This window comes from Oncorhynchus clarkii, chromosome 6 (genome assembly GCF_045791955.1).
Source record: "Oncorhynchus clarkii lewisi isolate Uvic-CL-2024 chromosome 6, UVic_Ocla_1.0, whole genome shotgun sequence".
Classification (NCBI taxonomy): domain Eukaryota; kingdom Metazoa; phylum Chordata; class Actinopteri; order Salmoniformes; family Salmonidae; genus Oncorhynchus; species Oncorhynchus clarkii.
The window spans coordinates 86,709,699-86,721,908 of NC_092152.1; the positions used below are offsets into that span (position 1 = coordinate 86,709,699).

The 12,210-nt window shown below is 46.6% G+C and overlaps 1 protein-coding gene across 1 annotated transcript; it reads left to right on the forward strand.

Annotated features, from left to right (window-relative positions):
• Nucleotides 1–549: 549 nt before the first annotated feature.
• Nucleotides 550–11,817, forward strand: LOC139411754 (uncharacterized). The gene is made up of 10 exons (XM_071158459.1): nucleotides 550–634; nucleotides 744–1,878; nucleotides 2,678–2,819; nucleotides 6,511–6,654; nucleotides 7,054–7,112; nucleotides 7,527–7,717; nucleotides 8,099–8,499; nucleotides 8,837–8,936; nucleotides 9,161–9,356; nucleotides 9,716–11,817. The coding sequence occupies exons 1-10, from the start codon at nucleotides 578–580 to the stop codon at nucleotides 9,844–9,846; spliced, it is 2,556 nt and encodes an 851-aa protein (XP_071014560.1). The 5' UTR covers nucleotides 550–577; the 3' UTR covers nucleotides 9,847–11,817.
• The last annotated feature ends 393 nt before the right edge of the window (nucleotides 11,818–12,210 follow it).

Genomic DNA, 12,210 nt, shown 5'->3' on the forward strand with positions numbered 1-12,210 from the left:
GTAGGCCTTGCCCCTATATCAGTGCACATGCTATAGCCTAGGTTCATTTCCATACTGAAGCAATACAATTAGAACAATGTGGACTGTAAACATGTTCAACATACTGTTTTCTATTTAACTAACTAGGCTGTAACGGACTAACGTTCTAACCGGAGTTGATGACATCACAATAACTATATAAAATACCGTAAATACACAACTTGAAGCAACCACACGTTTAGCCATGGAACACGTTCTGATTGGCCGGTGAGGGGTCAAAAGCCTCGATACACCCACAACTGGTTTATTCATCGACTTGCCTAGTTAAATAAAGGTTCAATAAAATACATAAATACAAATCAAGGCTCAGCCCCTTTTGCACCACTGCCAGCAACTGCACATATAATTGTGGTGGTGAAAATAGCAAAAAATATTTCTGACGCGCCTCCGAACCTGTAGCTCTACTGCCAGCTCTTAGACTGACCGTTGTGTTAGGTTTGTTCAAATAGAGCCCGTAGAGTTTACTCATTTCATATGTTGTATTTCTGACTCCTGTCATTGTAGTGTTCCCCAGAACTGTCAGAGGTCCTACAACCTCATGGCCTTTGACCCTGACGGTGATCGTGATCAGCCTTCAGGTTTCTACCTGGATCAGGTTGGTGTGGGCAGTTATTTTCAACACCTTGAATCTCATGTGATTGTTGATATATTGTCTTTGGTCTTAACCAGCTATTCCATTTGTGTTCTAACCTCTTCACTGTTAGGGCTCTTGCTCCTTACAATACGGCTACACTTCAACGAGTGGTGTCTATGGGTTTGAGCTAGTTGTAGAGGACTTTCCTAACCAACACATCACCCTGTCCTACACCGATGGCTCTAGTTCCTCCAGGGCACCGCTTCATGCAGGGAGACGCCGACGCTCCAGCTACCAAACAACCGTCTCCTATCCCTGGTGGTGGAGCCAAACCACCACAACTCCTTCTCCTTGGTGGTGGAGCCAAACCACCACAACTCCTTCTCCTTGGTGGTGGAGCCAAACCACCACAACTCCTTCTCCTTGGTGGTGGAGCCAAACCACCACAACTCCTTCTCCTTGGTGGTGGAGCCAAACCACCACCGCCGCCCCCTGGCCCACTACAACCACCCCCTGGCCCACTACAACCACCCCCTGGCCCACTACCACCACCACCACCACCCCGCCCACTACCACCGCCCCCTGGCCCACTACAACCACCCCCTGGCCCACTACAACCACCCCCTGGCCCACTACCACCACCCCCTGGCCCACTACAACCACCCCCTGGCCCACTACCACCACCACCACCCCCACCGCCGCCCCCTGGCCCACTACCACCGCCGCCCCCTGGCCCACTACAACCACCCCCTGGCCCACTACCACCACCACCACCCCGCCCACTACCACCACCACCCCGCCCACTACCACCCCCTGGCCCACTACCACCACCACCACCCCGCCCACTACCACCACCACCCCGCCCACTACCACCCCCTGGCCCACTACCACTACTACCCCCTGGCCCACTACCACCCCCTGGCCCACTACAACCACCACCCCCTGGCCCACTACCACCCCCTGGCCCACTACCACCACCACCACCCCGCCCACTACAACCACCCCCTTGCCTACTACTACCACCACCCCCTGGCCCACTACAACCACCCCCTTGCCTACTACTACCACCACCCCTTGGCCCACTACCACCAACACCCCCTGGCCCACTACCACCACCCCCTGGCCCACTACAACCACCCCCTGGCCCACTACAACCACCCCCTTGCCTACTACCACCACCACCACCACTACCACCACCACCCCAGGAAGCCTGTATCCCTCCACTGCTCCCCTCAGCAAACTCCCTCTACATTTCTCTCTTCTGGGTGAGACTCCTCTTCTGATGGTTAACAATGCATTGGATTTTTTAAATGTATTGAACCTTTGCCTATTTAACTAGGCAAATCAGTTAAGAACAAATTATTATTTAAAAAGACAGCCTACTGGGGAACACTGGGTTAACTATCTTGTTCAGGGGCAGAACAACAGATTTTTACCTTGTCAGCTCGGGGATTAAACAGGGCAACTTTTTGGTTACTGGCCCAACGCTCTAACCACTAGGCTATCTGCCACCCCTCTAACCACTAGGCTACCTGCCCCCCCTCTAACCACTAGGCTACCTGCCCCCCCTCTAACCACTAGGCTACCTGCCCCCCCTCTAACCACTAGGCTACCTGCCCCCCCTCTAACCACTAGGCTACCTGCCCCCCCTCTAACCACTAGGCTACCTGCCCCCCCTCTAACCACTAGGCTACCTGCCCCCCCTCTAACTACTAGGCTACCTGCCCCCCCTCTAACCACTAGGCTACCTGCCCCCCCTCTAACCACTAGGCTACCTGCCCCCCCTCTAACCACTAGGCTACCTGCCTCCCCTCTAACCACTAGGCTACCTGCCGCCCCCTCTAACCTCTAGGCTACCTGCCTCCTACCTGCCCCCCCTCTAACCACTAGGCTACCTGCCCCCTCTAACCACTAGGCTACCTGCCCCCCCTCTAACCACTAGGCTACCTGCCGCCCCCTGGATGGAGGATTGGACATATGTATTCTTTAAACAACGTCAAACATGGCATTTATTTGTAAAGTATTGGCCTTTACTTGTGTACGTTTGTGTCTTTTCCACTTCAGTGGACTCTAGTGTTCCGTCCTGCGATGAGGGTATGTACCTGCCCAGGTTCGTGCAGCCGACACCACACAACGGAGAACATCTCCACGCCGAGGTCAACAAAGAGCTGGAGTTCAGGGTCAAGGCCGAGGCTACACACTCAACGTAAGAGACATGATACTCTATAATACAGTATTATACCCAGGATTATATTTATAGTGCTTGAACTCCTGGTTGTAACAACACATCCTGGCTGTAACAGTCCGTCCTGGCTGTAACAACACATCCTGGCTGTAACAGTCCGTCCTGGCTGTAACAGGTCATCCTGGCTGTAACAGTGCGTCATGGCTGTAACAGGTCATCCTAGATGTAACAGTTTAGTCCTGATGTTAACAATAGATCCTGGATGTAACAGTTTAGACCTGAGTTTAACAATAGATCCTGGCTGTAACAGTCCGTCCTGGCTGTAACAGTCCGTCCTGGCTGTAACAGTCCGTCCTGGCTGTAACATGTCATCCTGGCTGTAACAGGTCATCCTGGCTGTAACAATGCATCCTGGTTGTAACAGGTCATCCTAGCTGTAACAGTCCGTCTGGCTGTAACAATAGATCCTGGCTGTAACAGTCCGTCCTGGCTGTAACAGGTCATCCTGGCTGTAACAGTCCGTCCTGGCTGTAACAATGCATCCTGGCTGTAACAGTCTGTCCTGGCTGTAACAATGCATCCTGGCTGTAACAATGCATCCTGGCTGTAACAGGTCATCCTGGCTGTAACAGTCCATCCTGGCTGTAACAATGCATCCTGGCTGTAACAGGTCATCCTGGCTGTAACAATGCATCCTGGCTGTAACAGGTCATCCTGGCTGTAACAATGCATCCTGGATGGATGAGTCCGTCCTGGCTGTAACAGTCCGTCCTGGCTGTAACAATGCATCCTGGCTGTATCAGTCCATCCTGGCTGTAACGGTCCGTCCTGGCTGTAACAATGCATCCTGGCTGTAACAGTCCGTCCTGGATGTAACAATGCATCCTGGCTGTAACAGGTAATCCTGGCTGTAACAGTCCGTCCTGGCTGTAACAATGCATCCTGGCTGTAACAGGTCATCATGGCTGTAACAGTGCGTCCTGGCTGTAACAGGTCATCCTGGCTGTAACAATGCATCCTGGCTGGATGAGTCCGTCCTGGCTGTAACAGTCCGTCCTGGCTGTAACAATGCATCCTGGCTGTAACAGTCTGTCCTGGCTGTAACAATGTATCCTGGCTATAACAGTCTGTCCTGGCTGTTACAGTCCGTCCTGGCTGTAACAGGTCATCCTGGCTGTAACAGTCCGTCCTGGCTGTAACAGATCATCCTGGCTGTAACAATGTATCCTGGTTGTAACAGGTCATCCTGGCTGTAACAGTCCATCCTGGCTGTAACAATGCATCCTGGCTGTAACAGTCTGTCCTGGCTGTAACAATGCATCCTGGCTGTAACAGTCCGTCCTGGCTGTAACAATGCATCCTGGCTGTAACAGGTAATCCTGGCTGTAACAATGCATCCTGGCTATAACAGTGCAGTCCTGGCTGTAACAATGCATCCTGGCTGTAACAGTGCAGTCCTGACTATAACATTGCATCCTGGCTATAACAGTGCAGTCCTGGCTGTAACAGTGCATCCTGGCTATAACAGTGCATACTGGCTATAACAGTGCATCCTGGCTATAACAGTGCATCCTGGCTGTAACAGTGCGTCTTGGCTGTAACAGTGCATCCTGGCACTAACAATGCATCCTGGCTATAACAGTGCATCCTGGCTATAACAGTGCGTCCTGGCTATAACAGTGCGGTCCTGGCTGTAACAGTGCAGTCCTGGCTATAACAGTGCATCCTGGCTGTAACAGTGCAGTCCTGGCTATAACAGGTCATCCTGGCTGTAACAGTGCATCCTGGCTGTAACAGTGCATCCTGGCTGTAATAATGCATCCTGGCTGTAACAGTGCATCCTGGCTGTAACAGTGCATCCTGGCTGTAACAGTGCAGTCCTGGCTGTAACAATGCATCCTGGCTGTAACAGTGCATCCTGGCTGTAACAGTGCATCCTGGCTGTAACAGTGCATCCTGGCTGTAACAGTTTAGTCCTGATTTTAACAACACATCCTGGCTGTATCTAAAAACGTTATCACCTGTGGAACTTTTTCAGTGATTACAAATATTTTCTTCTGCAATCAATTATTTAGCTTAATTTAGCCTACTGTATACGTTCACCAAAAGGTCTAAGAACACCAAGAGTTTTCCAATTAAGAGTAAATGTCTTTTCTGTGATTGATCTGGATTGGTGTGGCTGTCGCTTCGCTAAGTGAGATGCTTGTGACGTCCAACTCTGATGTCACCCCACATAAATTGCCATTTAAAAAAACGGTTAAGGTAAGAGTTAAGGTTAGGTAAAGTTTTTTTAAATAAAAATATATATATATATTTCACCTTTTATTTAATAACCAGGTAGGCGAGTTGAGAACAAGTTCTCAATTACAACTGCGACCTGGCCAAGATGAAGCAAAGCAGTGCATCACAAACAACAACACAGAGTTACACATGGAATAAACAAAACATGCAGTCAAAAACACAATAGAAAAAAAGTCTATATACAGTGTGTGCAAATGAGGTAAGATAAGGGAGGTAAGGCAATAAATAGGCCATATTGGTGAAATATAATAATTACAATTTAGCAATTAAACACTGGAGTGATAGAGACTGGATTAATAGATGTGCAGAAGATGAATGTGCAAGTAGAGATACTGGGGTGCAAAGGAGCAAAAAATAAAAACAGTATGGGGATGGGGTAGTTGGATGGGCTATTTACAGATAGGCTATGTAAAGGTGCAGTGATCTGTGAGCTGCTCTGACAGCTGGTGCTTAAAGTTAGTGAGGGAGATATGGGTCTCCAGCTTCAGTGATTTTTGCAATTCGTTCCAGTCATTGGCAGCAGAGAACTGGAAGGAAAGGTGGCCAAAGGAGGAATTGGCTATGGGAATGACCAGTGAAATATACCTGCTGGAGCGCGTGCTACGAGTGGATGCTGCTATGGTGACCAGTGAGCTGAGATAAGGCGGGGCTTTACCTAGCAGAGACTTATATAGATGACCTGGAGCCAGTGGGTTTGGCGACGAATATGAAACGAGGGCCAGCCAATGAGGGCATACAGGTTGCCATGGTGGGTAGTAAATGGGGCTTTGGTGACAAAAAAATGATGGCACTGTGATAGACTGCATCCAATTTGCTGAGTAGAGTGTTGGAGGCTATTTTGTAAATGACATCGCCGAAGTCAAGGATCGGTAGGATAGTCAGTTTTACGAGGGTATGTTTGGCGGCATGAGTGAAGGATGCTTTGTTGCGAAATAGGAAGCCGATTCTAGATTTCATTTTGGATTGGAGATGCTCAATGTGAGTCTGGAAGGAGAGTTTACAGTCTAACCAGACACCTAGGTATTTGAAGATGTCCACATATTCTAAGTCAAAACCGTGCAGAGTAGTGATGCTGGACGGGCGGGCAGGTGCTGGTAGCGATCGGTTGAAGAGCATGCATTTAGTTTTACTTGCATTTAAGAGCAGTTGGAGGCCACGGAAGGAGAGTTGTATGGCATTGAAGCTCATCTGGAGGTTAGTTAACACAGAGTCCAAAGAAGGGCCAGAAGTATACAGAATGGCATCGTCTGGGTAGACGTGGATCAGAGAATAATCAGCAGCAAGAGCGACATCATTGATGTGTACAGTGGTTTAAGTTAGGGGAGAGGTTAAGGTTAGGGTTCGGATTCAGGGTTGGGTCATCCAAGGATCCCACTTATCATTTACCTTTTCCATTTGATCTCCTTTCTAGGATTAATGATGTCATCGTCAGTGGACCTCTGAACATCACCAATCACATGACTACCCAGGGGGAGTTTGTCATCCGGTGGACACCCATCCGGGACAATCTGGGGGAGTATTTCCCCATTTGCTTCATCACTGAGGGGATTTCTGGGTAGGTCTTATGTTTTATAATGCTAGAAACATCACCAGAACTGCTGTTCTACTTCCTGTATGTTCTGCTACTTCCTGTGTGTTCTGCTACTTCCTGTATGTTCTGCTACTTCCTGTGTGTTCTGCTACTTCCTGTATGTTCTGCTACTTTCTGTACGTTCTGCTGCTTCCTGTACGTTCTGCTACTTCCTGTACGTTCTGCTGCTTCCTGTACGTTCTGCTACTTCCTGTACGTTCTGCTACTTCCTGTGTGTTCTGCTACTTCCTGTATGTTGTGCTACTTCCCTCTGGAGTTTCCTCTTTTTATGATATTTAATTTCACATGAGAGAGAGAGACTAATAATACATGTAATGATAATATTGTGCTGTTGTTCACCCTGATCTTCTCTAACACTTTCAGATCTAGTGTCTATCAGTCTGAGATGAGATGTGTTGTGGTGGAGGTCGGACGCAAAAAGGGTTTGTACATTATTCCACCATAAATATGTTGTGGTGTGTGATTGGACAATATGGTGTGGTGTGTGATTGGACAATATGGTGTGGTGTGTGATTGGACAATATGCTGTGGTGTGTGATTGGACTATGTGGTGTGTGATTGGACAATATGGTGTGGTGTGTGTGATTGGACAATATGGTGAGGCGTGTGATTGTATAATTGTGCACTTTAATAACAGAAGCTCTGAATACTGTATGATACATACTATACCTAGACAACACATCTGAAATCACCAAACATGAAGGAAAGATAAAAAATGAAACTCGAAATGACCCCAACCAACTCACATCATGGGTCACAGTCAGATTGTTTTGATTAAGACATTTATGCAAAAGATGGGAAGAAATACAACAATAAGAAAACATCTCCCGTGACAGTCAAAGCCAAGGTGGTGTGTGACGAGACCAAGATGACGGTAGAAGTGGAGAAGTCCTCTGTTACTGAAATTCACGAGGACCACCTCCGCCTCAACGATCCCAGTAACTCTGCCTGCGACCTGCAACGCCTCTCTAACAGCACCCACATCATTGGAGTCATCCCCCTCAATGCCTGTGGCACTCAGATAGAGGTGAGGCCTCCGAGATGTCAAATATTATAGTGGGATGACACATGTACAGTATTCCACTTTGTGTGAGACCCATTCACTCCTGTGTGTCTGTCTGCGTTCTCTATATTGAACCTGGTTCGAGGGGATATTCACCCCAAGGCACCAGCTAGGCTGACAGATCTTGAATTGGTTTTGGTGAAGGGTGGATTTATGCTGCCTGTGGGAAGATTTGCCCTCAGAACAGTTTTGCATCAAAAGAGACACCAACATGCTCACTCATAACCCCAAGAGGTTCACAGCAATATCAGAACTGAAGCAATTGATCTTGGTGACGTGTGTAAAGTTCAGTGCCCACAAATGTAACTGTCTAGATGATTTCCCTCTCCATCTCTCTCAATCCAGGAGGACGACGACAACCTCATCTTCAAGAACCAAATCACCACCTTCGACAACCCCAACGACATCATCACCAGGCACCACCAGGTGGAGTTCCAGTTCTACTGCCAGTACGCCAAACGTGGCAACGTGTCCCTGGGCTTCACTGCACACAGGGACAGCATCACGGTGGTGGAGAAAGGCTTCGGCACGTTCACCTACCAGTTTGAGTTCTACCAGACCAGCCAGTTCGCCAACATGGTGGATCCCCGTGACTACCCGTTAGACGTGGCGGTGAAGCAGATGATCTACATGGACATCGAGGCCGTGTCCACTGTGAACAACACTGAGCTCTTCGTGGAGTCCTGCAGAGCGGCGCCGTACGACAACCCCGACTACCATCCCACCTACCCCATCATAGAAAACGGGTGAGACTGAGCACACAGATTCAGATCAGCTTTATTAGCACGAGTGGCAAGGCTGCTGTTGGTAAAGCAAAGTGAGATAAAGACATCAACAATAACATTCAAAAAATAATAATAATAATAATGGTGATTAGAGAAAGGAAACACACACATATATATTAAAATATAAACACTGAGGCATTCATCAACCTCAGGGTGGACACTTGTCAGTAATGTGAGATGATAATAGATGCTGGGGAATATTCTAGACTAAAAGATTGTTTTACTGCACTTACTGTATGTACTTTACATATTTACTGTACTCTAGGTTTTAACTGTGTGTGTTTTTTTTTTTTACCAGGTGCATTGTGGACGAGACGGTTCAAATCTTCTCACCGCGTCACCAGAGACATTTCCAGTTCGGAATGGAGGCTTTCAAATTCATCGGAATGCATGACCAGGTAGATGGGGACAGATTGCTGCATCATTCAAGGATCGTATCAAGGGTTATATCCTCTCAGTTCAGTGACCTTTAAACCCTCTGGCTATAGGTGTACATCAGCTGTTCAGTGACCTTTGAACCCTCTGGCTATAGGTGTACATCAGCTGTTCAGTGACCTTTGAACCCCTCTGGCTATAGGTGTACATCAGCTGTTCAGTGACCTTTGAACCCCTCTGGCTATAGGTGTACATCAGCTGTTCAGTGATCCTGTGTGAGGCTGGGAACCCCAACACCCGGTGTGCCCAGGGCTGCGTCAACTCCACCTCCCCCCAGCCTGCTGGTCACCACCACCACCGCAAGAGAGAGGCCGCCATGCAAACGGCCAAACACCACATCTCCCAGGGTCCTTTGCGCCTGAGAAAGAGTTCAGAGAGCTCAGGTAAGCTAACCCTGAGGGGAAACGGCTGTAGCTTTAGATGAGCTACAAATCAAATGTTGTACTTTGTGTTATTGACGATACAGTATATTATCAATGGTCCTCTGTAGCTCAGCTGGTAAAGTGTGACACTTGCAATGCCAGGGTTGTGGGTTCATATCCCAGAAGAAAAGACATGAGGAAGAACCACTAGTTGCTCTGGTTAAGAGAGTGTCTGCTAAATGACTACACATTTAGGAAGGACCTCCTCTACAGTGGAATTTTTCAACAGGAAATAACATCTCTGCATAAACAGGTGGTTTTTGTTTCACAAAGAGTTTCTGTGTTATAAAAGGTGTTTGTGTGTTTTCTTGTCTTCCCAGTGACCAACGTGAACATGGGGTTGATGGTTGGGTGTATCGTAGCAGCCGTTGCCATGCTGTGCGGAGTGATGCTCTACAAGTCCAAAACATCAGGCGTTAAATACCAGCCCCTGACAACATTTGAGACTTAGTCCCATGGCAACCATCCTTTCACATAGAGTCTGCATTATAGAAAGAAGGATGGTGGGAAATATTGAACATTTGAAAAGTGGTCTCTTTGACTTTAACGATGAAATGTCTCTTGAGATCAATACAAGAATATGCATTAATCCGTAAACGTACTTAGCGGTGACTCCGATTATAACAATGTGTCTTGGCTGACCAGGTTAAAAGTTCTGAATAGCCACTCGAGCACCAGTAGGATTGCAGGTGTTCATACATCACAGGAAGCTGCTGAGGGGAGCACAGCTTATAATGTCTGGAATGGAGAGAATTGAATGAATGGTATTTGATTCCACTCTACTCGTTTCACTCCAGCCATTACCATGGTCCCGTGATCCCCAATTAAGGTGCCACCAACCTCCTGTGATGTGTATATATATATATTTACTGTAGCCTGTCCTATACACATTTGACCCATATAGTGCCCTCTAGTGTACAAACAAAATGTAATTTACAAATACAGAACAGCTATAATCCACACAACAACCGTAGAGGGTTTGGCCCAAATGTCTCCTACAACTTGTTTGACCAGTTTAACTCCTGCTTCTTCTTACTGTCTGTATTGTGATTTGATTAACATCCTGCCTGATCCAACATGGCTGCCCTGTTACATGTGGTCATCAGTGGAGCAGAAGTGCTTTGATTAACATTCTGCCTGATCCAACATGGCTGCCCTGTTACATGTGGTCATCAGTGGAGCAGAAGTGCTTTAATTAACATTCTGCCTGATCCAACATGGCTGCCCTGTTACATGTGGTCATCAGTGGAGCAGAAGTGCTTTGATTAACATCCTGCATGATCCAACATGGCTGCCCTGTTACATGTGGCCATCAGTGGAGCAGAAGTGCTTTGATTAACATCCTGCCTGATCCAACATGGCTGCCCTGTTACATGTGGTCATCAGTGGAGCAGAAGTGCTTTGATTAACATCCTGTATGATCCAACATGGCTGCCCTGTTACATGTGGTCATCAGTGGAGCAGAAGTGCTTTGATTAACATCCTGTATGATCCAACATGGCTGCCCTGTTACATGTGGTCATCAGTGGAGCAGAAGTGCTTTGATTAACATCCTGTATGAACCAACATGGCTGCCCTGTTACATGTGGTCATCAGTGGAGCAGAAGTGCTTTGATTAACATTCTGCCTGATCCAACATGGCTGCCCTGTTACATGTGGTCATCAGTGGAGCAGAAGTGCTTTGATTCGCATTCTGCTTAGGAAATGTAGACCTATAGGCCAAATGCAAAGAAATTATTTATAGATGTTTTTTAAATAAGTGAATTCCTTGTTGTTTACACAATTCATCTTGAAGCTGCCATGTTTACTGGAATAAAACTCAACTCTAAATAAGTTGACATCAGTGGATGTTTCTGAGGGGAGGACGGCTCATAATAATGGCTGGAACGGAGCGAATGGAATGGCATCAAACACAAGGAAACCATGGAAACCACATGTTTGATGTATTTGACACCATTCCATCTTATTCCTCTCCAGACATTATCAATTACTTGTCCTCCCCAATTAAAGTGCCACCAACCTTCTGTGGTTGACACAGTTCAGTGTTGAATACAAGTGGGTCATTCTTGGGCTGGGGTAATATTTCAGTCCCTTTGACTTTTTATATTATATTTTAAGTATTGGGTCACCGAAATGAAACGTTAACACATTTTGTATAAACATTGAAATGTCCAGTATAATGAATTGAAATAAATATAGTATTAATTTAAACCTTATTATAAAAAACATCTTATTTTTTAACTGACACTAAGAATTGTGTCATGTCCCCCAGGCGTTTGACATCATTTTTACTTGGGAAATTAATATGAAAATTGTGCACATAATTAATAACTTCTTCCATTAATGTAAACAGATGTGTGTTATTTTGTTGAGGATGTATTTTTATCAAATAAATACATGATTATTGATTAAAATGACACAATTTGACCTCTGTCCCTCAGTCTATACTCAACCCCGTCACACCAACCAAACTCTGCTAATAAAAATGCTCAGTCCACCCTTTATGTGCCATCATTAACAGGAAGTGACATCATTTAACAATTTCCATCTTCATGGTACAGAAACAGGCAAGTAATCACGTTCTTTTATATCTGTTTTTTGTTGTTTTTTAAAGTCAGGTGGGGATGGTCGAGCTGACCAACTCAACCCCGTTACATGAAATAAAGATGGAAAACTAGTACTTTTCAAAATGATACTTTAACCCATAAAAAATATACAATCTATTCATTTCATGCACACCATGTGGTCCCCTGTCCTTCACCACATGAGAAGCCGAAGTCAAGATGCAGAAAAGGTTCCTGGAGGACACCATGAA